General features: G+C 48.6%; 1 protein-coding gene across 15 annotated transcripts in view; it reads right to left on the reverse strand.

Annotated features, from left to right (window-relative positions):
* Nucleotides 1-26,036, reverse strand: part of DEPDC5 (DEP domain containing 5, GATOR1 subcomplex subunit) — a 56,946-nt gene that overhangs the window by 18,639 nt on the left and 12,271 nt on the right. For 9 of the 15 annotated variants that reach the window (XM_058158098.1, XM_058158096.1, XM_058158092.1 and 6 more), the window contains 16 exons: nt 25,250-25,324; nt 24,124-24,258; nt 22,199-22,260; nt 21,411-21,484; nt 21,016-21,085; nt 20,467-20,503; nt 19,770-19,890; nt 18,814-19,040; nt 16,463-16,669; nt 9,890-10,025; nt 9,003-9,100; nt 7,788-7,850; nt 5,198-5,381; nt 3,522-3,679; nt 2,247-2,364; nt 583-750 (listed from right to left, as the gene is read on the reverse strand). In XM_058158098.1, the coding sequence (XP_058014081.1) occupies nt 583-750; nt 2,247-2,364; nt 3,522-3,679; nt 5,198-5,381; nt 7,788-7,850; nt 9,003-9,100; nt 9,890-10,025; nt 16,463-16,669; nt 18,814-19,040; nt 19,770-19,890; nt 20,467-20,503; nt 21,016-21,085; nt 21,411-21,484; nt 22,199-22,260; nt 24,124-24,258; nt 25,250-25,324 (1,933 nt within the window). The remainder of the gene's footprint in view (nt 1-582; nt 751-2,246; nt 2,365-3,521; nt 3,680-5,197; nt 5,382-7,787; nt 7,851-9,002; nt 9,101-9,889; nt 10,026-16,462; nt 16,670-18,813; nt 19,041-19,769; nt 19,891-20,466; nt 20,504-21,015; nt 21,086-21,410; nt 21,485-22,198; nt 22,261-24,123; nt 24,259-25,249; nt 25,325-26,036) is intronic. The other 6 variants (XM_058158099.1, XM_058158107.1, XM_058158093.1 and 3 more) reach the window with 3 other exon arrangements.

Below are 26,036 nucleotides of genomic sequence, written 5' to 3' on the forward strand. Positions count from 1 at the left end.
AGATGGCAAGTCACAGAATCTATTACAGCAGCACGTTTCTCACTGCAGGGGAAAAAAAGCAACGGGAAAAAAAGCAACGCCCTGGAGCCCTTCCTGCCCTTTTCTCCCCCAAAGGCCATGAATCCAGTTCCAGGGAGTCGGTGAGGATCTGGGCTTCCAGCCTCCGGTTTCCCACAAACGCTGGAGCTGTGATTATTATTGATTCCAAACTCTCTGTGAAATGCAAGAAAGATGAGCAAAGAACTTATTTCTCCCTCATGTTCTGTAATGGACTGTGTGGATGACCTTGGGGGATGAGGGGAAGAGAAGCTGCCTAGGAAGCAACCAGGCAAGAGAGACAGGAGTCCCCAGGGGGCTTAACAGGCAGAGAAAGAAACTTAAAAAGGACCCGCACAAATGGATCAAGTAGTTAGAAGTGGTTTGTACCTTCAGAGTTGCAAGTTTCAGTCAATGAGCCTTACAATAAGCCAGAATTAGCTCACCTAGATTGGCTGTCCTGCCTTTGGGACTCCTCACAAGGGCATCCTTTTAAAGAACCAGGTGCTTATTTAAAGAGCTGGAGAACCAAGGCCCTCTGCTTACCTGAAATCTTCCGAACCAGCCGAGCAGATGTACTGATCCAGGTAATTCCACTTATATTCCTCTAGCCTCTCGTGGGAGAAGTCCACCCAGCAAGAGACAAACTCTGAGTCTGAGTGGGAAGGACACAGACTGTAAGTGTAATTGATCTGGGCAGATTCATACGGGTATCTAAAAGAAACAAAAATACCAAGTCAGATGTCATGGCGGATAGCACTTTTAACACAAAAGTGGCTGATGAATGACTTTCACCTCCCGGCTTTCCTACTCCCATGCACAAGACAGTGAAACCTGATGACCCTTGCTAATTATGAACGGCCCACTGATTTCCCCAGGAAATATAAAGCCGCCGAGCGTGGCTATCGGATGCGTAGTCTGTGTTAGAATGAAGTGAAGGGCTTTTGACAGGCTTTCAGGATTCTTTTCCAACGCTCTAAAACAGGACTCTCCAACTTTGGCAATTTTGAGACTTGTGGACTTCAACTCCAAGAATTCCTCAGTCAGCCCTGCTGCAAATTGGTCCACAAGTCTTAAAATTGCCAAGAATGGAGGCCCTGCCCTAAAGGGCAATGAAGACCCTGCAAGACTTCCAATGACTCCCATTTCCTACTCAAAGGAAAGTGCTGTCCCGGTGTGTGGAAGCCGTACGGGTCTGGATGGGGAGAAACAGTCTCAAGCTTAATCCCTCCAAGACGGAGTGGCTGTGGATGCCGGCACCCCGATTCAGTCAGCTGCAGCCGCGGCTGACTGTTGGAGGCGAGTTATTGGCCCCAAAGGATAGGGTGCGCAACTTAGGTGTCCTCCTGGATGAACGGCTGTTGTTTGAAGATCATTTGACGGCCGTCTCCAGGAGGGCCTTCCACCAGGTTCGCCTGGTTCGGCAGTTGCGCCCCTTCCTTGATCGGGATGCCTTGTGCACGGTCACTCATGCGCTCGTTACCTCTCGCTTGGATTATTGTAATGCTCTCTACATGGGGCTCCCCTTGAAGTGCACTCGGAGGCTTCAGTTAGTCCAGAATGCAGCTGCGCGGGTGATAGAAGGAGCTCGGCGTAGCTCCCATATAACACCGCTCCTGCGCAGACTGCACTGGCTACCTGTGGCCTCTCGAGTGCACTTTAAGGTGTTGGTTACTACCTTTAAAGCGCTCCATGGCTTAGGGCCTGGGTACTTACGGGACCGCCTGCTGTTACCACATGCCTCCCACCGACCCGTACGCTCTCACAGAGAGGGACTTCTCAGGGTGCCGTCCGCCAAGCAATGTCGGCTGGCGGCCCCCAGGGGGAGGTCCTTCTCTGTGGGGGCTCCCACCCTCTGGAACGAACTTCCCCCGGGTTTATGCCAAATACCTGACCTTCGGACATTCCGTCGCGAACTGAAGACACATCTTTTTATTCGCGCGGGGCTGGCTTAAATTGATTTTAACAAATTTTTAAATTCTTAGAAATTAATTTTAAATGGGGTTTTTTAGTTTATTATATATTTTACTTCTCAGGCCAATTTTAAAATAAGTTTTTTAACTGCATTTTAAATTTGTATATTGTACCGTCTGTTTTATTCTTGCCTGTACACCGCCCTGAGTCCTTCGGGAGAAGGGCGGTATAGAAATCAAATAAATAAATAAATAAATAAATAAATAAATAAAGAGTGGACAGGAACAGAGACTCACTTTGGCAGATACCGCGTGACCGTGATGATTTTGTCCTTCAGGGTCACTTTATGGAAGGTCCGGCCCATGCTCAGCCAGTACTGGTCATCCTCCTCAGGTCGATTGCGTGACACAAGACCTGGGTGGAGAAAAAAAGACGAATTAGAAGTGCAGGTCATTTACCCAAGAAATGTAAGTAGAGGACTGACTGAAATTAGCAATCACACGGTTCCCCTACATTGCCTTGAAGCAGCTTGAGTCTGTCTAGAAAGATTTCCCATCAAGGCAGAGACAGAGAGAGGTAGCAATTAGCATCAGCAAATAGAACACCAAGGGCAGAGAAACACTTTACACACACAAACAACAGTGGTGGGTTTCAAAAATTTTCACTACTGGTTCGGTGGGCATGGCTAGGTGGGTGGGCATGTGACTGAGTGGATGTGGCCAACTTGACATCACTCATACCCACTCAGTCACATGACCCCCCCCCAACCTAGCCACGGCCACAGGTAGGAATTTTTTGGGAATTTCCACCTACCTCCCCCGCCCTCCCTTCGCTAGTTGCCCCCGTTCCCCTGGCCCTAGCCCCACTTCCTCCACCACCACCGCTTCTTTGTTCAGGCTGCTTACCTTTCGTGGCGGGTGGTCCAGAGTCCGGAAGGCAAGCTGACCAGAGTTTTTAGCAGCCCTCAGCCACCGAAAAGTACCAGAGGTCACGGGAAAAGCTGTTGCCGTCACCATGTTCTTTGTGCATGCCCATCCCATTGGACTTGCAAGGCAATGGGATGCGTGTGCACAAAAACAAAATGGTGGTGACGAACATGGCAGGCGACGGGGGGGGAGCAAGTGGCAACTGGGGGACCGGTTTGGGGACATAGCCAGCCAGCCAGCCATCGCTACCGGTTCGGCGACGTTCCGCCAATGGTTCGTGTGAACTGCCTTAATACCACTTCTGACACATACCCTTTTACACACACAGTTCTCCCAGCTTACACAGAGAACTTCTCTTTTTATCCTATTCCTTATTTCTCCTGGACCAGCTGGTTTTCATCATGAACATGGACAAGTCATGGACAAGTCATGGACAATTATAATTTGGTTCCTGGGTAGTAGGAAAATCCATACCCTACTCTTGGAACTTTTAACCATCCATCATTCTTTGATCTTCACCTGGCCCCCCAGGATGGTAGATCCTGGGAAGATCCTACCTGGATCCTGGGTACCATTATGCCTCTCCCTGGTCCAGGTGCCCTTGGCTGCCCATGTCCAAACTGCCCTCCCAATGTGGGGACTCACCTCTGCTGTACAAGGGGCTGCTGCTAAGGGGAGGCTGGACTGCTGCTGGCTTCTGGGGCTTTCTCTGCACAATGAGTTGGTAGCCCTGCATGAGACGCTGGCAGATGAATTCCTCAAAGACCTGCTGGGCTGTCATCAGCAGGCCTTCCTCATCCCTCCTAAGAAAGAAAGGGGGGAGGGGTCATCATAGGCAGGCACAGGGGACCCTCCCCAACTATTACTCCCTCTTCCCCGGAGCAGCCTGCCCCAGAGGAGTAAGGGACACTGGGGCTGGAGAATTGGGCACCAATAGTTTCAGCCACAGGCCTGCTCAAGGGCCTGCTCCCAAGAGTTCAGGGAATCAGAAAGTGGGAGAGCTCTTGGGCCTGCACAGCATGGAGATGCCTCTACAGGTAGTCAGTGGTGGGATTCAGCCAGTTCGCACCACTTCGGGAGAACCGGTTGTTAACTTTCTGAGTAGTTTGGCAAACTGGTTGTTGGGAGAAATCATTAGGGCAGAGAACTTGTTGTTAAATTACTTGAATCCCACCACTGCAGGTAGTCCTTGAATTATGATCAGTCACAGTGATGGAAATTGGCCTAGTTTCTGGCAAAAAATGACTATTACAGAAAATGGGTTCACTTAATGACTGCAGTGTTTGCATAATGGCCACTGCAAAAAAATCCCAAAATGGTGTTGGTCACGTGTGTGTCTCAACTTACAACCATCATGACACATGTTCTCCTACGTTGAGTGTTGTTTGGATGGTGCCAGGCTGCTGTGGGTTTTATTCTTTATATTACGTATTTTATCTGTTTTATTTCTCGCCTAGTCACAAATGTGAGATGGGCAACTATACAATCAAATGAATGAATGAATCGAAGCTCCATCTGCCGCCTCTATTGCTGCTTCTGTTCGCCTCCTTTCAGGTGCCCTTAAGACTGGCGGGTACCCCTTGCTCTGGCACTGCTCCGTGACTGGAGAGAGCTACACGCCACACTTTTACTCAGCTCAAGTGCCTCCTCACTATGCCTGGGTGCATTGGCAATTCAGCTCCCCCTAAGATTGGTCCCTTCCTCCCCAGAAATATTGTTGAGTAGGAAGAGCCTGGGCTTCTGATCAAGGGAAGTCTTTTGGTACTCAAGGTTGTGTTATCAAGTGCCACACACAATGAGTGGGTGTGGCACCCCAAGACATGACCACCCCCAAGCCCAGCCAAGGAAGAGGAGGAGAAGGAGACCACAAACATGTGTGCCTGAGGACTGCAGAGGTGCTACTGCTGGAATGGAAAGCTCTGAATTCAGAAACACAAAAGCTACCAGGAATGTCTGGATGAGGGCAGAGTGAGGATAGGTTTAAGCAAGTAAGAGCCAAACAGGACTGAAAGGAGCCCCTTGGAGGAAGGAATACTCCGGGGAGCTCAATCTGTAGCATGCAGCTTTTCTGAATGGCTGCGTCAAAAGCCAGGCCCAGCCCGGCTCCTCTCTGCAGCTCATTCAGCGATGGAGCCCAAGTGGCGGGGGGGAGAAGCCATCGCCCTCTTGCAAGGAAAAGCTGACCAGTGGCCTCTGGGGTCAAGCCAGAGCAGAGATGACAACTCTAAGCACTTCTCCTGCTCGCCACGCTCGGTGGCGCTCAGGCAACAGCCGGTGTGACTTGGTCACCCAAGAGCCAATGGATCCCCAGGGAGACGCACCTCTCCATGTCCGCTTCAGGAAGGAGATCGTAGCAGCCCTCGGTGTAGTCGTTCCGGAGGCTCTGGCGGTCCGGGAAGTAATCCGTGGTCAGGGGAAGACAGGCCGGAGTGGTGAGAGACTTCCAGTCCACCCCAACAGTACAACAGAAGCCTGGCACTATGGGGGGAGCAGACAGCGTCAGAACTGTCTCGTGTTGTGTACAGAGGGCGAGAAGGAGGAAGCGGAGAAGGAGGAGGAGGAGGAGGAAGAGGAGGAGAGACCAGGAGCCAGGAATGGAGGGAAGTGCCACAGAAGCCAGTGAAGAGAAAAGAGACACACAAGGGGTGGAAGACATGAAATCCAGAGGGGAGAGGAAGGGGGGGTGGGGTGGGGGAAGAAAGACAGAGTCGGTTAAACAGTGCAGTGAGCCCATGCCAGCTCATTTCCATCATGCAACTGGGGCTGAAAAGTTAATATGCTCCCCTTGCCCGGTGATTTGGATTCCAAGCCAAACCAGCCGCTGCAGAATTAACATCACTCTCAAGCACAACGAGGCGCACAAAAACACAGAACAGCACCAGGATTCAAAGCCCAGTCCAGCAAATTAAACCAAGTCCTCCTCTTGTGTCAGTGCAAGAGAAGTGGCGGGGGGGGGGAAGGGGGGAAGAGGAGAGAGCCTGTCTTGGCAGAACAGGCACGTCAGTCCGGCAGCCACAGCGGAGAGAAACAAAAGGGGGTGGGGGGCATTCCCAGGGCTCAAAAAGAAACACAAAAAGAAAGAGGGGAGGAAAAAAAAACGAGGACAGGAAAAAGTGGAAACTGGAGAAGGAAATTCAGGGAAAAGGGGTTTGGCTGGACTCCCCTAAAAGCCCCCAAAGAGACACTCTCGAGACCAGAGCCACTGTCACTCCCCTCTGAATGGGACCCAGCCCCACCGCACCCCACTCCCTCACCTCTTCCTAGGAACACAGCACAGAGGGCACCCAGCCCCTTCTGCGCAACTCTCAGGGCAGAAGGAAGCCCAGTGGGCTTTGACTGAGGGGATCTGCCTCCGGGACCTTTCAGGATTCCTTGGAAGTCATCCGATCAGCACTAGATCCTGAGATTTTTCATACCTCTATTGGCAAAGAGCCCCCAATCAAACACTCCCGAGTACATTGGGAAGGGCTGGACTTAAATGGGGAGCAAAGACAAAGGCCCAAGGGAGGGTTGGAGTTGGATTCTGAAAGGATCTTCTTGGCGGAGGCAGGAAGATACCCTAGAGGACAAGGGCTGGGGGGGGGGGAGAGAGGATGGTGGGGAGGGGGGGTTCCAGAAGCCTCTGGACTGAAAGCGCTCCTGCTCAGCTTTAGGAAAAAGATATGAAAATGGTAGCATCAGCTACATCCCAGTGCTGATCAAACAAGACTCCAAAACTCAGCTCAAGAGCCGAACATCTCATTTCATTTCTAGCTCTTCTCATTCAATTCCATCTCGATTGCTGGGATGCATATATATATTTAACACACGCACGCACACACGCACACCCCCCGATACATTTTGATACCAATTGAAAGCCTCTTCTTTGGCTTCAAGAAGGACCCTGGCAGGAATAGGCCTCCCCAAATCCACCCTTTCAGCTTGCTGCTCTTCTGCTTCCAACTGGTCATTCCTGGGATGCCCAGAGGGGACTTGATGCCTGTGTGATCCCACACAACTTTGCTTGAGAAACTTGCTCTCCTTTCCGGTTTGGAGGGTTGTCTGGAAGGGCTGACAGCCCAGGGAGATGAAAAAGCATTCCAACTCACCTCCACCCCAACGCAAAGGCTGCTTAGGAGTGATTTCCTTTGGCCTAAGGTGGCCCTTCCTTCTTAAAAGCTGATCTAGGATGCTTCCCGGGGCAGGGTCCCCATGGAGGAATCCCTCGCACGGGATCCACAAGCCCATCGCTCTAATTCTGCACAGCAATGAGCCAAATCAAAGTTCAAAGCAGAAACATTTGAAGGAAGCTTTCCCTCTGGGCCACGAGGAAAAGAGAAGAAGCGGCTTAAAAACGGGGTTTTCCATTTGCACCATTTCTTTAAAATAAGAACTTACATTCTGTTTCTTATTGCTGCCTAACTGACACTCAGCTTCTTCGGGAGCTGTGAGAAAAAGGCTGCTAACGCTTTGAAGAGAGAGATCCAGCACCGGTGGTACCTTCTCTCTTTATCTCCTGCTGGGTGTCCCTTACTGAGGCTAGAAGATCTGCTTGAATCAGAAGGTTTATTAGCTGCTCTCTCCATCCTGATTGCAGCAATGTGGACAAGCCAAAAATCTAAAGAATCCATCCAGCACATGCTTGCTTCTGGCTTTTTTTTTTTTTTTAATCTGTTATGATCTCAGAAGACGGCATTTTCAAGGATGGAGCCCTACCCTCATGGGCACATGGCGCACAGGTACATTTCCAGCAGCAGGAACTGTGACCGCCAAACCCCAAAGCCCTCCAGAGAGGGGAAAGACTGCCAGTCTGCCTTCCATGGCATCTGGGAAGGAGTTCCAGGCGAGAGACACCCACAGGTCAAAGCTCTCAGACTCACTCGGCTTTATGCACACCAACCTTCTCTCCCCCACCTGTCCCCCTGTGCTTACTTGGATCTGGTGAGCCATCCAGCAACTCCTTGTTGGGCGTGTGGGCATTCATTCCTGCCTTTGCTGAAAGGGAAGGGGATACAGAGGGCTTTCAAGGAACTGCATCAGATTCCAAAGGATCACACACAAGTCAAACAAATAATATAATCACCACTATCGCCAACACACACAAAAATCAGTCCCTTGATTTGCCTCAATCCTGACCTGCTTTTAAAATCTACAAGCTACAGCTTGGGTTTATTATTATTTTTATGCTGTAAAGATCTGTGAGGGTTCCAATTAGCAAGGGGGGGTTACACACTTCTGAGCAACCAACCCAAAGCAGGTTTCTCTTGCTCCAGTCTCTTTGAAGAGAGGCAGCCCCAATCCCATGAGCATCACCTCCCTCACAGACAAAGGCAACGTAGAAGGAACTTGGCTGCAACAGGAGAACAACAGACAACCATCTTGTCCTGAGTTGCATTAACAGAGGGATAGAATCAATACTAATAACGCTTTACAAAGCCTTAGTAAGGCCTCACTTGGAATACTGCTTTCAGTTTTAGTCACCACATTATAAAAAATGTTGAGACTTTGGAAAGAGTGCAGAAAAGAGCAACAAAGATGATTAGAAGTCTGGAGGCTAAAACGTATGAAGAAAGATTGTAGGAATTGGATACATCTACTCTAGTGAAAAGAAGGACTAGGGGTTACATGATAGCAGTATTCCAGTATCTGAGCGGCTGCCCCAAAGAAGAGGGGGGTCTCCCTATTTTCCAAAGCACCAGAACACAAGACAAGAAGCAATGGATGGGAACTAACCAAGGAGAGAAGCAACCTAGAACTAAGGAGAAATTTCCTAACAATGAGGACAATTAACCAGTGGAACAGAAGCTGCCTTCAGAAGTTGTGAGGGCTCCATTACTGGTGGTTTTTAAGAGGAGACTGAACAGCCATTTGACTGAAATGGTATAGGATCTCCTGCTTGAGCAGGGGGCTGGACTAGAAGACCTCCAGTGTCCTTTCCAACTCTGTTATTCTGTTCAAGTTGCCAACTCCAGCAGCCATTCAGTTTTGAGTACCCATGAAATCCTAGCAGCGGAAAAATGACTAAAAATGGCTCATGGGATCACCTCTTCCTGGCTACCTTAAGGCATCCAAAGTCAGGTGGGTTTTGTGGATGAGAGTCAAGCCAGCTGGAGAAGCATCTCAGCCAGAAACCTTTGACTTGATTACCTGGACCTTGGCTGCCTGCTAGCTGGTTTGGATAATCTTTCATGTCTCTGAAGCTCAAGCAGGAACTGCTGTCCTCTGACTGCCTAGAAATGCCATGCCTGGAAGGAAGAAAAAAAGAGACCCACCTTAGATAAGGCATCTCTGCTTGGGGCCAGACCCCCAACTCCATCCCCTCACTGAGGGGCCTCAACAAAAGCCAGAGCCAAAGGAGTTCCCCATGTCCTCAGCAAGCATTTTGCAAGTCAACTGAAGGAGTGGAGGCAACATGGGTTATCTGCATGATGCTTTTACAACGGATGGTAAACATCCTTTCCATCCATATCCTATTCAGTTGTCACCGTGAAGGTTATCCATGCCCAGAAAAGAATGATTAAAAGGCAATTTAAAAAAATAACCTCATTGGGCATATGTAAGAAAAATGAGAACTGGAAGTACCAGGCTACAATGGAAATCAAATGACAGGAACAGATATTTTTGTGGGTTCCTTGGTGTTCTCTGAGCTTGCTGTTTTCTTCCAGATGTTTCATGACCCAGTTACATAATGTCATCAATGCAAGGAGGAAGGCACTGATGATCTTACCTAGTTGGGTAAACGTCTGTAACAGGGGTGTCAAGCTCGGGGCCTGCGGGCCATGCCCACCCCCATTTCAGCCAAGGGGAAAAAAGTGGTGATACGTAAGGTGACAACGTGTCATCGCGAGTTTGACACCCCTGGTCTATAAGTAAATAGCCAAGCTCAGAGAGTACAAAGGACCCCACAATTCAACTGCAAACTAAATATTCTATCAGCGTAAAAGGTTTCTGAAAAATTTCTCCTGAGTGGGATGGTGATCCTGCTATGGCAGGGAGCCCAGTGAGTTCAGGGTCCACTTGCTAAACGCCCTTACCTGCCAGCTGCCTCGTGATAAGCCAGTTCCAGCAGCTCAGCTGAGGAGTGAGTCCAGTCCCGCTGCCCGCTGCCCTGCATTTCGGCCATGTTCTGACGGGTCTGGTGGTGGATCTGGATGGCTTCTCCAGAAGGACCTGCCAATCACACGTTTTGCTGTTTCATTACGCTCCCTAATCAAAGCTGATGGAAGAACCCTTTGGGTATGAATGGGGCTACCGTGTGTGTGTGTACGTATGTCTGTGCACACACACATGAATTCCAATGCATAGATCCCATTTCTAAAAGGAGGAATTAGGTAGCTATAGACTGGTCAGCCAGTTGTTATATCCAGAAAAAAATGGAGAGATTATTGAGCAAGTGGAGTGGGAAGATACCCACTGCTAGACAAAAACTGACATGGTTTATGAATTTCCCCCCCCATCCCCCAAGCGCTGGGACGGAGTGCAGAAGAGGATTTAATAAGCAATTGCATGCGGAAGCTCGTCTTTGCTACCAGGTTTTTAATGTTTATGGTGGTTTTTTGGGAGCACGTGTTCGCTGTTTAAAAGCGATCACGTGCTCCGGCCCCCCAGTCTTTTCCCGTTCCCCGGAAGGCCAGGATCCTCAGAGCCCGGGCCTCCGGTTGATGTTGTGTAATGCCCGGTCCGTGGTTAATAAGGCCCCCCTGATTTGTGACCTTATTCAGGGGGAGTCCACGGACTTTATGGGCATTACGGAGACCTGGTTGGGCGCAGAAGGGGGGGTGCCCCTAGTTGAACTGTGCCCTCCAGGTTTCCGAGCATTCCATCAACCGAGGGCCCAGGGTAGGGGTGGAGGGGTGGCGGTTGTAATGAAAGAGGGTCTGGAGCCGAGAGAGACCACTGTTCCTCAGATAGCCGGCTGTGAATCCCTTCTTGTGAAGTGGGGCCATAAGAATCAGATGGGTCTGTTGATCGCGTACCTGGCTCCTTGCTACGTGACTACAGCCCTGCCTGAGCTGCTGGAGGTGCTTGCCGGGGTGGCTGTTGAGATCCCCAGACTTTTGGTCATGGGTGATTTCAACTTGCCATCGGCCGGCTTGTCGTCAACAGTGGTTCAGGAGTTCCAGGCTTCCATGACGGCCTTGGACCTGATTCAAGTAACTGATGGCCCTACTCACACGGGGGGATCCGCGCTGGACCTGATTTATATCTCTGGACAGTGGTTTAATGATCTGGTAGTAAGAGATTTAGTGACGATACCGGTGTCATGGTCAGATCATTTTCTCCTCCGCCTAGACTTTCAGACCGCTACTCACCACCGCAGGGAGACAGAACCAATGCGTTGGTTCCGTCCCAGGCACCTGATGGACCCTGAGAGGTTCCAGACAGAGCTTGGGCCGTTTCCTGAGGATCTTGCCCACAGCACGACCGTAGTGGCGGCCTGGGAACAGGCCGCGGCTGGGGTTTTGGACCGTGTCGTGCCTTTGCGGCCTCTGACCCGGCGCAGATCTCAATTAGCTCCTTGGTTCTCTGAGGAGCTGAGAGAGATGAAACGCCTAGAGAGTGTCTGGAGGTCCAGCCGTTCCGAAGCTAATCGGACACTAGTTAGGTCTTTTTCAAAGATCTATCTAGTGGCACTGAGGTTGGTGAAGCGTTCCTACGCTTCCTCCCTCACTGCGTCGACAGATAACCGCCCGGCCGCCCTGTTTCGGGTGACCCGTTCCTTCCTACACCAGGGGGGACGGGATGACCCCTTACAGGGACGTGCCGAGGAGTTTAGCGGTTATCTATACGATAAAATCGCTCAGCTCCGGGATAGCTTGGACCAAGATTGCGATGATCCGGATGAGATGACTGAGGCGCGTCTTGTTGATGTTGTTTGGGATGAGTTTGATTCTGTGGCTCTCGAGGACGTGGACAGGTTGCTGGGGAGGCTGCATGCCACTACATGTTTACTGGACCCGTGCCCCTCCTGGCTGGTGCTGGCCACTCAGGAGGTGACACGAGGCTGGCTCCGGGGAATTATAAATGCTTCTCTGATGGAGGGGATCTTTCCCGCCGCCTTGAAAGAGGCGGTGGTGAGACCCCTCCTCAAGAAGCCTTCCCTGGACCCAGCTATTTTGGGTAACTACCGTCCAGTCTCCAACCTTCGCTTTGTGGCGAAGGTTGTAGAGAGTGTGGTGGCGTGGCAGTTCCCTCAGTACCTGGAGGAAGCTGTCTATCTAGACCCGTTCCAGTCCGGCTTCCGGCCCGGGTATAGCACAGAGACAGCTTTGGTCGCGTTGGTGGATGACCTCTGGAGGGCCAGGGATAGGGGTTGCTCCTCTGCCCTGGTCCTGTTAGATCTCTCATCGGCTTTTGATACCATCGACCATGGTATCCTGCTGCGCCGGTTGGAGGGGTTGGGAGTGGGAGGCACCGTTTATCGGTGGTTCTCCTCCTACCTCTCCGACCGGTCGCAGACGGTGTTGACAGGGGGGCAGAGATCGGTCGCGAGGCGCCTCACTTGTGGGGTGCCTCAGGGGTCGATTCTCTCGCCTCTCCTGTTCAACTTCTACATGAAGCCGTTGGGCGAGGTCATCAGTGGCTTTGGGGTGAGTTATCACCTGTACGCTGATGATACCCAGCTGTACTTCTCCACCCCAGGCCACCCCAGCGAAGCTGTCAAAGTGCTGTCCCGTTGCCTGGAGGCCGTACGGGTCTGGATGGGGAGAAGCAGACTCAGACTCAATCCATCCAAGACGGAGTGGCTGTGGATGCCGGCATCCCGGTACAGTCAGCTGCAACCGCGGCTGACTGTTGGGGGCGAGTCACTGGCCCCAACGGAAAGGGTGCGCAACTTGGGCGTTCTCCTGGATGGACAGCTGTCGTTTGAAGATCACTTGGCGGCCGTCTCCAGGAGAGCTTTTTACCAGGTCCGCCTGGTCCGCCAGTTGCGCCCCTTTCTTGACCGGGATGCACAGTCACTCATGCTCTCGTCATTTCTCGCCTGGATTATTGCAATGCTCTCTACATGGGGCTACCCCTGAAGTGCACTCGGAGGCTTCAGCTAGTCCAGAATGCAGCTGCGCGGGTGATTGAGGGAGCACCATGTTGCTCCCGGGTAACACCACACCTACGCAGCCTGCACTGGCTACCTATGGTCTTCCGGGTGCGCTTCAAGGTTTTGGTTACCACCTTCAAAGCGCTCCATGGCTTAGGGCCCGGGTACTTACGGGACTGCCTGCTGTTTCCACATGCCTCCCACCGACCCGTGCGCTCTCACAGAGAGGGTCTTCTCAGGGTGCCGTCCGCCAAGCAGTGTCGGCTGGCGGCCCCCAGGGGAAGGGCCTTCTCTGTGGGAGCACCTACTCTCTGGAACGAACTTCCCCCCGGTTTACGCCAATTGCCTGACCTTCGGACCTTTCGCTGGGAACTGAAAACTTATTTATTTATCCAAGCGGGACTGGCCTGATTTTTAAATTCTAAATTTTAAATTTTAAATTTTTCAATTGTAATTGTATTGGGTATTTTATATGGTCAATTGGACGGTTTTAATTTCGGCCTTTTATTGAATAAGTTTTTTAATTGTTATTTTAGTGTGTATATTAATTGTTTTAATGTAGGCTGTACACCGCCCTGAGTCCTTCGGGAGAAGGGCGGTATAAAAGTTTAATTAAATAAAATAAATAAATAATAATTTAAAGAGTCAGAGCTTGAGACTTGGCAATTAAAAAAAAAGGCAATAAAAGATACAAACCAGAGGCAAAATGACTAGCTACTACCCTTAATGAAGCAAGCATGAGCTCACAGAAGCCAAACAAGCTGGTAACTGACCAGACAATCCTAAGAAAATGATACCCATTGGAAAACTGGACTGAATGACTTGTCAAAATCATCTTACGTTCAAAATTGCAACTTTTCATATGACATACTTGTCAAGTAGGCCTCTGGATAGGAACTCCCACCTAGGACCCAGTAAGATAGTAGTCAATCAAGGGTTTTACATACTGTAATACTTTTGAATAAGATTGAGAAACTGAGATTACCAGCCTTAGCCAGACTCAGCCTTAGCCAGAGAGTCTGCTGTGATTTATTTTGGCTAATGTAACAAAAACACAATAAAAGTCCAGTTAACTGCTGCAAGATTATTGATTGCACAATATTGGAAGAAAGAAGACTTACCTACAATTGGAGAATGGATTAGTAAAGTATCAAATTTAGCAGAAATGGCAAAAATTTCTGCCTACTTGAAAGACTGTACACAAGAAAAATATATATTGGAATGGAGGAAGTGGATTGATTATATTCAAAATAAGTATCAGATTAAAAAATATCAATTAGTTTTTGAGTGAAGTTAGGAATTATTATGTATTAGTTTAAGAAAGAAGGGAATTGATAGTGTGATGGTGTGAAATGGAATATGTTTTATGTTATATTTTAGATTATGTTTGTTAGTTACAACACCCTGTATTCTGTTCTGGGAAGTCTCGGGGAAGGAGGCGGGAAGGGAAGACTATAAATTGATTGGTTGCCATTGTACAGGAATAATGGTAGAATTAAACAAGTTGGAATGGTGTAATGTCGGGACTGCTCGGCAAACACTCCCGAAGGAAAGGGTAAGGAAAGAGGAGTAAAGAAGGAAGAAAGTAGGTAGGTAGGTGGGTAGGGAGGAAAGAAGGAGGAGAAGAAAGGATAGGAGGAGGAGAAGAAGGAGAAGATAGAGGGTTAGAAAGGATGGTAGTGAGAAGTGGGAAAGAGGAGGGGAAGTAGGAAAGCGAGGAGAAGGTGGTGGGGGAAGTTTAAGAAGGATGAGAAGGGAAGAAAGGATTAAAGGGGGGAGTGGCAGTCGAGCAGCCCTGACTGAGTATAATTTGAGTATAGGACTGATTGTTGGATAAGTGATTGTATTGTACACTGGTCAAATTGTGGGAATTATTATGGAAAAATAAAAAAATTTTGCAAAAAAAAAAAAAAAAAGTCCAGTTTTATTCCAAGATTGGTAATCCTGTTCTATGTAAACCAGGATACGGATTCTAGACACTTCTTTGCAAGCCAGTATACTGTTGCTCATATCCCACCAACTATAAGACACACACAGCCCAAGGACTCAAGATATGGAATAAGAAACACCAAAGAAATATACTATGCTGATACTACTCCTTAGAGCCAAGAATGCAAAGGTTTTGCAAGCCCTAGTTCCAAATGTCAAACAGCACAGTGAAAAATGGGACTAAAATTAAATATAAAGACGACCAAACTAGTGATGACAGATGGAACAATCAGCCTTAGAATTGGCAATGAAGATGCTGAAGTGGTGGAGAACTTCTGCCTTTTAAGATCAACCATCAACACTAAACCAAGAAGCAGTCAAACGGCAGGTGAGCACTCAGTAGAGCAGCCATGAAAGTCTTGGAAAAGGTACCGTACTTTTCGGAGTGTAAGACGCACTTCCCCCCCCCCAAAAAAGAGGGTGGAAATGTTGGTGCGTCTTATACACCGAATACAGACATTTTTGGCCTCCCGAAACCCTGCCCCACATGTCCCATTTTTGCCCAAAATAGGCGCGTTTTTCACAAAAACAGGGTGCGCAGAGGCTTTGGGAGGCCTGCAGAGTACTCCTGGGGGCTGGGGAGGGAAAAAAGGTGACACATGGAGGGTTTGGGAGGCCAATAACGGGGTGTGCAGAGGGTTTGGGAGGCCTGCAGAGTGCTCCTTGGGGCCGGGGAGGAAAAAAATTATTTTTTTATTGTTTTCTTTGAAATCTTGGTGCGTTTCTGGTGCGTCTTATAGTCCAAAAAATACGGTATTTTAATGCCACCATGTCTCTATCTACAAAGACAAGCCATGGTATCCCCTGTGACAAGTGAAAGTTGAACTTTGAAGAAGCAGGACAGGAAGAGAATTGATGCTTTTCAATGCTGGCCTTGGAGAAGACTCCTGAGAACAGCATGGCCAGCCAAGGAAACACCTGATGGATCACGGGGAAGCTGGGGAAGATGGAAGGAAAGAGAAGAAGATGAGTGGACTCAATCATAGTGGTGATGGGGGCACCTCTGGAAGATCTAAAAGAACAGATTGGGGGGAAAGCATCACGGAGAAAATCTATCTTGCTAAGAGCGGACAACAGCTTGATGGCACATAGTCAATCAATCAATCAACTCAAGCTTTCCTGACTGAACTATGGGTCTCAGAGAGTATGACAATATTCCGCGGTGTGGCTCAGGCTGTAAGATAGCCTGTTATTAAACACAGCTGCCTGCAATTACTGCAGGTTCTAGTCCCACCAGGCCCAAGGTTGACTCAGCCTTCCATCCTTTATAAGGTTAGGTAAAATGAGGACCCAGATTGTTGGGGGGGCAATAAGTTGACTTTGTATATAAATATACAAATAGCATGAGACTATTGCCTTACACAATGTAAGCTGCCCTGAGTCTTCGGAGAAGGGCGGGATATAAATGTAAAAAAATAAATAAAAATAAAAATAGAAGCAACTCTAACCATAGAACAAAAAGCAAACCAAGCAAAAGTTGGTGACAGAACCCCTGATGGTTGGCAGAAGCCGCCTAAAAGAAGAAGTCGCATATTACACAACTACGCCCACCAACAAAGGCCAAAGAGGAGATCCTTACCCACGGGGAACGTGTGCATCCAGCGCCTCCTATTGGATGTGAGTTTCATGGGCATCCGGGAAGGGGCGAAGGGGTTGATCAGTGCCCGCTGTGGTGTGTAGCCCCCGGCAGAGCGGATGTGCAGCCGGGACTCAGCACTCCCCACGTGAAATCTTCCAGGGGCACTTGAGTCTCGCTGCTGAGCCTCCAACATGTTCTCAAGGTGATCTGTGAGGGGGTAAAAACTCATCTTCAATAAGAAATTCCTGGAGCTCCCAAAGATCCAGCGCTGCTTTGAAGCAAGGAGCTCTTCCGAGGCACCAAAACGGGAGCCAGTCAGTCTGGGAGGGCTAAAGAGGAGACTTTTATGCAGCACCAAGGATTCCTGAAACCTCCACCCCATATTATTAGATTGGGAGAGACGCTAGTTGTATTTTCTCATTCAGACTTCCAAATACATTTGCTGGCTGAGCACAGGGAACATTAAAAAAACAGAAGACTGCCTCCTTGGTTCCAGCATTTGGGACTAGAAACTTAATTCAGAGTCAGAGAACTGTTACCATACTGCTTAGTGCAAGGATACAGGGAAGTTACCCCTAGGAAGTTAGAATAGAATAGAATAATAGAATAGAATAGAATAGAATAGAATAGAATAGAATAGAATAGAATAGAATAGAATAGAATAGAATAGAATAGAATGTTTATTGACCAAGTGTGATTGGACACACAAGGAATTTGTCTTGGTGCATATGCTCTCAGTGTTCATAAAAGAAAAGATACGTTCATCAAGGTACAACACTTACAATGATAGTCCTAGGGTACAAATTTAACACTTAAATGATACAACACTTAATGATAGTCATAGGCTACAAATAAACAATCAGGAAACAATATCAGTATAAATCGTAAGGATACAAGCAACAAAGTTACAGTCACAAATGGAAGGAGATGGGTGATGGGAACGATGAGAAGATTAATCGTAGTGCAGATTTAGTCAATAGTTTGACAGTGTTGAGGGAATTATTTGTTTAGCAGAGTGATGGCCTTCGGGAAAAAACTGTTCTTGTGTCTAGTTGTTCTGGTGTTCAGTGCTCTATAACGTCTCTATAGCATATAGTTATCTCACTTCCAAACACACTAAGTATTCAGGGTTAATCCATTTTTATTTTTTTAATTATTTTATTTTTATCCTGCCTTTATTATTTTTACAAATAACTCAAGGCTCAACACAACTTCCTCCTCTTAGTTTCTTTTCTGTGCAATTTTCCCGGGCATGCCATCTTTCTGCATACAGCTTTCCCAAATACCATAGAATTCTAGAACCCAGAGAGGTTCGTTCTTTCCAGTCAGGTGGAAGGTGGGGGGAAAAGATTCCTAGAGGGACACAGGAGAGCTGAAAACCGTGTGGAGACAGTGCACAGGAAGCCACAGGAGGCCTGAGCTGAGAATCCCAGGAGGAGGAGATCATGGCTTCCCAAGTGCCCAAGAGCAAGACACAATCCAGAGGAAGAGGAGGCAAGCAAAGGCCAGAGGGAGGAGGAGGAAGACATGGACCAAGACTAGGTGAGGGAGGAGCTGCTTCCCAGAAGAATGAAGTGCTCTCACTGGTTGTGCCATACAACAGGTTCATGGACAGCACTGATGATGTTATCTAGTTTGGTAATGAAAACGTCTGCAAGGAAACAACCAAGCTCAGAGAGCAAGAAGGACCCCTCACAACAGGCTCAATTCTAACCATGGCTTAATGGAGCACCTCTGCTCTCCTCGCCTGAGATCTGCTCAGTTAACCTTAAAGTAGCATTAGTTGATTGCTTTATGCAGCAGGTAAGATAAGGGCTGAGTTCACACAGTGCTCTAACCCAGGGGTCTCTAACCTTGATCCCTTTAAGACTTGTGGACTTCAACTCCCAGAGTCCCTCAGCCAGCAAAGGTGGCTGAGGAACTCTGGGAGTTGAAGTCCACAAGTCTTAAAGGGACCAAGGTTGGAGACCCCTGCTCTAACCCACGTCCAGTGCACTGTGTCAAACCAATCACTGGGTCTCAAACAAAGTGACATTTCTAGGATAAGAGAGTGAAGGTGATGCCCAAGGGAAGTGCTAGGAAGACTGGAATTCTGCTTAGTTCTAAATTCTGGGTTGGAGAAATGCAACCCGCCCAAAAGGAAATGAAAAGGTAAACTGGGAAGAAATCCATGATTGTCGCTGGGTGTTTCGCCTGGCTTGTGAATAGGTTGTAATTTACACCGTGGAAGTGGACTCTCAGAATTCTGAATGTTTTTTTTAAAAAAGCTAATAACCCTTAAAGGTTGACAAAACACAAAGCACCAACTCCAAAGAAGTGGCCAGCTCTGCTGCCCCGAGCCCTGTGCTGACCTCGGCTGCTGGTGTAGCCCAAAGAGCTGCTGACTTCGTACTGCAGGTGCAGGTGGGGCCGGGGGATCACGAGGATGTCCGAGATCCTCCCCAGAGAGCTGTCATCCGAAGCCTGGCTCCGAACCTCTTCAGGGGGCAGGGGCCGACTCTGCATGGAGGGGCTGGAGGAGGCATCGTAGGAGCTGGAGGTCTTCCAGGGCCGGCTCTCTCTCTCCCGTACAGGCCTGCTGGGAAACCCACAAGGGGCAGGTCACGCGGGGTTAGGAGGCCTGTACAATGGATCAAGGAGGGTTTTGCCAGGGTTTTGATGGCATCGCATAGCCAACCACAAAATGGATACAGCCTCAGAGATCCTCTCCGGCTCCCCACCCAGTGCAGGATGCTGCTTCCAAACTCCCCTGCTCCGTCCTTTGCTTAAATGCTCTCCAGTGAGGGGACAGCCGACCAGCTCTCCACGAACTCTGTTCCCCACTGAACTACTATTAGGGTCAGGATGTTTCTCCTAGGATTCAGAAGGTTCTCTTCCTCCTTGGTTTCTTGCAGGAGAACCCTCGCAGGACTTGAAGGCCAGAGTCGGCCTCTCTCCATCATCTCTAGGGTAGATAAACCCACCCTGCCGTTCTTCCACTCTACGCACTGTGACCTGCCTCCTAGACACATCCTGCTGATCAGCGTCTGTCCTGCAAATTCAGCATGGAAACTGGAGCCAGTAGGCCAAGTGGGGCTGGGAGAGGACAGAAGCCGTGACCAGACAAGATGTTTCTGTTGGGAGACTTGTTCAGCGAGAGCGGAGCACAGCATGTTTCTCTCATCCACTAAGGGGTCTTTCTCATTACTGCTCCCCAGTTCTAGGACTCTCCTATCTTACATTTTTTTAATTCCTTATACTCAATTATAAAGTTTTGCCTCTCTTTTCCTCAGTGGAATTACCTAAGCTTGGCAATACACTTGCTTACCTGAAGGTGGTGCAACGTGGGGCTCTGGAGGGGCCGGGCAGATGGAACACCTGGGCATCGTAGGCGTCGTAGTCAACTTGAATGGGAAGAGCGTTCTCGGTCTCCTTAGGCGCCCCCAAGGCTGGAACACAAGCAGAGCAGCCTGTGACTGGAGGGCCTTCTAAGAGCTGGGTCCCAGGTTGTGGGAAAACCCACACCGAAGCCGCTTCGTCAGCTTAACCATGGAGCGTGTGGCCCAACAGGGTGGGGGTGCAGAGGGGTAGATGAGCAGAGAGTCAGGTCTCCACCTTCTCCAACTGCCTGACTGGATAAAAGTGGGCTCTGCAGAGACAAAACTCACGAGGGGATCCTAGCAAAGTCTCAGCAGGGCTGAAACCGTGCAGAGGTCCTTGGCTGCAGGTCTTGGGAGGCCCTGTGATGCTTTCTCAGTCCAAGCTGCCAGGCTCAACACTATTTGCATCGATCGTATCACTTCATTGGCCTGGAAAATGTGCTGCTGAGTTTGGGCAGGGAGATGCTGGAATGTTCCATGGGGGGATCAAGGCATGGAGTGGGGATTAAATTGTCATCCCTGCACTAATCTTTGACATGTCTGTTTTGTTTTATTTATTTGTAAAATTTACTGGCCACCCATCTTACCACAGGGTATTCTCATCTTTAAAAAAGAACAACACGGTAATGTAGGAGTGTTACTCACAAGATTCCCTGCTACTTTTGGCTTTTTCGCTCTGTGGCTGAAATTTAACATGCAAAAAAGAAAAAAACTGAAATGAGTCTTTACAAATTCCAGAGCAGACCTGCGCAATGTGGTCCAGCAAGCAGCCTTCGGCGTTATCTGAAAGAACCGATTTGTTGCCACCAAAAGTTGCTGCTGCCAAGAAAGATCCACTGGCCCCCACTAGATTTTTTGTGCAGCCATTTCTGCCCCCACAGACAGGCTGCGGGGCACCCCTGACACCTCCAGGCTTCAGGGACACTGCCACTTCCAAGGCAGGTGCCACATCATTAGCTGCCCAACAGCTGATCGGCGCAATCATTACTTATGGATCATAATTATTCTTCATGTATTGATCGGATCCTTCACCCTCTGCTTGCTCTGCAGGGCAAATTTTTAATTTTCCCCCCTTCAACCATTGCAATGTCTGTGCTTAAAAATAGCTAGTGGTGATTATTCCTGTGGTTGAAATCTGAGTCGGTGCAGCTGCACCGCTATGGCTGCGCTCCACATTTAGGCCAGTCCACTCACCTTCCGAGCTGCCAGTTTGATCCGTGGGGTGAAACTGTTGCACTGGAGTTGACTTTTGGAAGTGTAGAAACTATGAAGAGAGGGAAGCACAAAGATGAGGCAAAAGCACAACAGGTTGGGGAAAATATCTGAAGCAGCATCTTTTCTGGGAAAAGGAAAAAAGGAACTGATCCAAAACAAAAGATGCATTATCATTTTCGCTTCCTCCCAAACCCGCGTCTTAAGCAGAAAAGCGGTAAGGCAAACCAGGCAGCCAGAGGTGTTTGCAGGCCTTAGGAAAGTCAGGGTGATAGGCGCGTCTTCCAAACCAAAGCTGCAAAGGTGAGACAGCCCCACATGGACACCGCCTGCTCCTGCCAGAGCACAGCTCAATGGTCTGGATTCCAGATGCGCACCTGTGGTTGATCCAGTGGGGTATATTGTAATCATCTCCCAAGCGAGGATCCCCAGAACTGCAGCGATTGTGTAGCTAAGAAGAGGTGAGAAGGAGAAACCAGGAGTCAGACAGCCGTGAGGTGTCTGGAGAACCAAGAGATGCTTTGTGGGCAAGGAATTAATCCAGATACTTTGCCCCAGCAACCTGTGGCCCTTGGAATACTGACTACAATGGTCCCAATCATGCTGGGGGCCAGCCGAAGCTGAGAGGCAATGAATAAGCTGGAGGTGGCCTGCCCAGGTTTAAAAGAAGACCGTTTCTGGCCCTCAATGTTAGGCGCTCAGAAGCAAACTGAAAACAAGCAGGCTTCTGCCAGTGAGGAAGATGGAGCTGAAAGCATCGAGGACTCGAGTTTTTCTCTGCAGCTCTTTCCTGTCTCCTGACCAGCTTTGTCTTTCCCTTCCCTCCGCCAAATACCACCTGCCTTCAGATGGAGGGGCAGGGTGACCAACAAGGGCAGCAACCCAGAGGACTTTTGAGATCCTGTTTCCTTTCTCTCCTTAACCAATTTATTTGGTAAGGAAGAAGAAAACCAAAGAAAAAAAGCTTGAATGTAGATTGGTAACATCTGCAATCGCATGCTGCACGAATGTCAAGGATGGTAGAAACACAACCGGGCACATTTTAAAAATTTCACCCAGAAGCTTTATTCTGGCAGAGGAACTGGGTGCTTATGGTGGCGAAAGAGCCAGGAGCTGACCCTTTGCCTGGGGGGTGAAAGAGCTGAGCCGAGCTGGGAGGCCTTACCTTGAAAAGCGGCACTGCGTGCAGGGGCTGCTCCCCCATGCACACCAGATCTACCCCGATCCCTGCAAAGAGAAGCAACCCAAAGAGGGAGATGAGAAGGAGTGGGAAAAGAAGAGAAAAGAACTTTGCCAGTTAAAAGTGGTTCCGTTTAAAAATGCTTTTGTTTGTGACCAAACCTCTGAATCACATCAAAACCCCGTGAGCTCTGGAAAAACATCAGACCAGCACCCACATTACGGCCTTGTGTGTGAAAACACTGCCTTGTTTTGTTTCAAAGCATGTATGAAAAATCTGTTAGGAAGAGGGAAGGGAATGTCCAGCTTCACAATTCCTCACTCATAATGGAAAAACCCATTTTGTCGAGAATATACGATGCTCATATCTTTGATTGATGTCTCATAAGCAAACAAAAAAGGTGTCAGTTTTGGAAGACAATTTTCTTTCTTGCTTCTTAACTGCCACATATTTTAGCTTGGGAAGTTGGGAGGGGGTTGTTGTTGGAGCGGTAGAAAGTTAGTCATAACAACATTCCGTATTCAAGGACTTTTGCCTGTGTCTGATGGAGACTGCCTGAAGATTGTATCCAATTGAGTGTGAAGAGTTGATTGGACAATGTGATGAACTGGTGGGTATGGGGCAGGGCTGTGAACTGTCAACTGGGTGTGGAAAACCTGGAAGCTTTCAGTTTCGGGTTTTCCCAGCTGTGCCAACATGACATCTCTAATAAATTGGAACTTTGAGGAACCTCAAGCCTCAGAGCTTTATTTCGTTTGGGGTGTTCATTGGAACCCTGACAAAAGGCCTTTATTTCACTTCATTTTACTGATTGTAAATCGGACTTTCCAAAAGACTCAATTCTTATCCCTATTCCCTTAAGATGGAAATAGGCTACAAAGGACTACTAAGGAGTCAACAAGTCAACAACGATGAATTAAGGATGTGCAGATTTAGAAAAGCCCTTCTTGCACTCTGTGCCTGCCAGCCCCTCCTTAGAGTAGCAGAACCTTTTCCTTGGACTGCAGAATAGCTATGCCATCAAAGAAGAACGGTTCACCTTTGACCTCTGGAGAGAGAAAGCCCACACCTACTTTGAAGCCCCCTGTCACATCTTCTTTAATCGAAGATGTACTTCCTGGGATCACAGATGCAGTTTCCTGAAGGAGGTGCCCACAGGTGTGGCATGTGCCCCACATCTTCTCCAAAGAACACGCTGGCTACTGACTTCAAGTGTTGCACAACCCTACCATAAAGTATCCCAATGCAGGAGGTGACCTATTCAGCCTTTGCATGCCATTGTGCCCTCAGATGGGATCTTCCCAGAGCCACCTGTTGTTGTTGTTTTTTTGAGAGGGGGTGTCTTTGGTCTCATTCAGTTTCAAAGCTTGTTTAGGTTTTCCATGATGCCCACAGCCCAGAACTCATTAAGGAAAGAGGCATATTGTGGTGGGCAAAGAGCAGCTCCACACTCTGGGTTATGAATGAACACAAGTCTTCAGAGAAGGCTCTTCTTGTGTCCACTGAAAGACTAGGGAATTTGTGCACTGAAGCTGCCTTGAAGATTAAAGATTAAATTAAGGAGATTGAATTAAATTAAAGAGATTAAAGTAGCTCTGCTGTTAAGAGTACAAGCCTGTCCGGAAGCTGATGGCAACGGACTCGCTCTGAGGAAAGCCCTTTAGGCAGCACCAAGAAGAGCACCAGGCTCACTTATGGAATACTTTGATCCCCAAATCTTTGGAAACATCATCAAAGTTGACCAGGTTGTTTCAAAGCCCGTCCATGATGGTGATGGTCAGAAAAACAAAATGGAAGTCAACCAACTGAGGGAACACCTGCTGGCTCTCTCCCTCACTGGGGCTTTGCATGGAGAGGGAAGAAGGGATAACCCGTGGGATTTTATCCAATTGCTAATAACATTATTTTACCATTGTCTATCATCCGTTGCTTGGTCAAGATCATGAGAAGCCGGTCCACTTCAAAGACACCCACCCCTGGTGTGATGACCACAGACATCTGCCCTGTCCGGTCGAAATTTCGGTTGATGTAATGTTTGTCAAACACTAAAAAGGAACAAACAACATCAAAAATTAAAAGGGCACCTAGGGCTTTATAAAGAGCATCTCTTGCACATAACAAGAGCATCTAAAACAGCGATCCCCAACCTTTTCAGCTTGGCAACCCAGGGGAGGGGAGAGGGGATGGTCCTGCGTGAGTGGCAGGTGTGTGCACGAGTGCAAGAGCCCACGTGTGTGCGCACACTCACCTGCCACTTCTGTGGCCCATTTCCGACCAGGCCGTGGCCTGGGGGTTGGGGATACCTGATTAAAAAACAACAACCTGATGCCACTTCCCATCAGCCCTCCAGGCCTTACCAAGAGGACAAAACATGGTGTTGACCTTTGCTGTGATTTAGAACTTATCCTTCAATTTGTTTTAAAAGCTACTGGGAACTGGAGAGACACTTTGTCCAAAATAAGACAAGCAAATTTGCCCACATGCCTTGGCCTCACTTGGTCGTCTTTGCCTGCAAAAGACTCATTCAGGTCTCAGTTCAGGGAGACCATAAGGCAACACTACTGGCCTGGCCAGACCCCACATTGGATGAGCTTCTGAGACATGCCCAGAATCTTTGGCCAACACTTCGGGATTTCCTTTGAAGAAAAACCAACATGGAATTCCCCAAAGAAAGAAATATTGAGTGTTGCTAAAGAGTCTCTCCTGCCTGATCTCTTCTTTAAGAGAGCCAATTTGGTTTGGTGGGTGAAGGCACCAGGGTAGAAAGCAGGAGACCATGAGTTCCAGTCCCACCTTAGCCATGGTGACTTTGGACCAGTCTCTCTCTCTCTCTCTCTCTCTCTCTTTCTCGGCCCACCCTATCTCACAGGGTTGTTGTTGTGGGGAAAACAGGAGGGAAAAGGCATGCTGAATGTTCACTGCCTTGAGTTACTTGTAAGGATAATAAAAGCAGGATACAAATAAATAAATAAGGCAATGGGGGCCCTTCCTGGTTCAAGACCATCCCAGGGCAAGACAAGAATTTCCCAAACTCACCATTAAACGAGAGGTTTATGGCCTCCAAATAATTTCCTTGAGCAGAGGTGGAGTTGTATCCTGGTGGGAAATTCTCTAATGGTTCATCATCCAGAACAGAGGGAGGGGGAAAAACAGAAGATAAACCAGGATTCTTTATTATTATTTTACTCATTGCTAGTCTAAGTTTTAACCATGATGCAGATAAACAATAACAAGCACGAAGAGTCGTCCCAGTGAGGTTGAGAAGCCTGGGGAAAATGGTCTTTATGGACCTTGTGAAATCTTGGGCAAGGCCAGCAAAGAGGCACCTGACCAGGAAGGAGACAAAGCCCTTCACACATGCCAAACACCTTCCCCACAGCCTCTGCCTTCCCTGGATTTCCCAGGTCAGCCATACAAGCCCTCAGCTAGTTAGCCAGAGAAGCCGTTTTGCTCACTCTGGGTGCTCACAGACGTAACTGCTGCGTAACTCTACGTTTTGCTAACTTCCCACCACCACCACCATCAGCAGCAGCAGCAGCTACAGAGTGGAATCAAACCAGAGGGGCGTATTAGTAGTCCTTGACCTACAACCATAATTGGGACCAGAGTTTCCATCGCTAAGGAAGGCAGTTGGTAAGTGAGTCACGCCCAATTACAACTTTTTTTGCCCTGGCTGTTAAGTGAATTGCTGCCCTTATTAAGTGAATCACATGGTTGTTAAAACAAATCCGGCTTCTCCCATTGACTTTGCCTGATGGAACCTGGCTGGCAAGGTTGCAAATAGCCACAATATGACCAGGAGATACGGCAACGGTCGTAAAGA

The sequence above is a fragment of the Ahaetulla prasina genome, chromosome 15 (genome assembly GCF_028640845.1).
Source record: "Ahaetulla prasina isolate Xishuangbanna chromosome 15, ASM2864084v1, whole genome shotgun sequence".
Classification (NCBI taxonomy): Eukaryota; Metazoa; Chordata; class Lepidosauria; order Squamata; family Colubridae; genus Ahaetulla; species Ahaetulla prasina.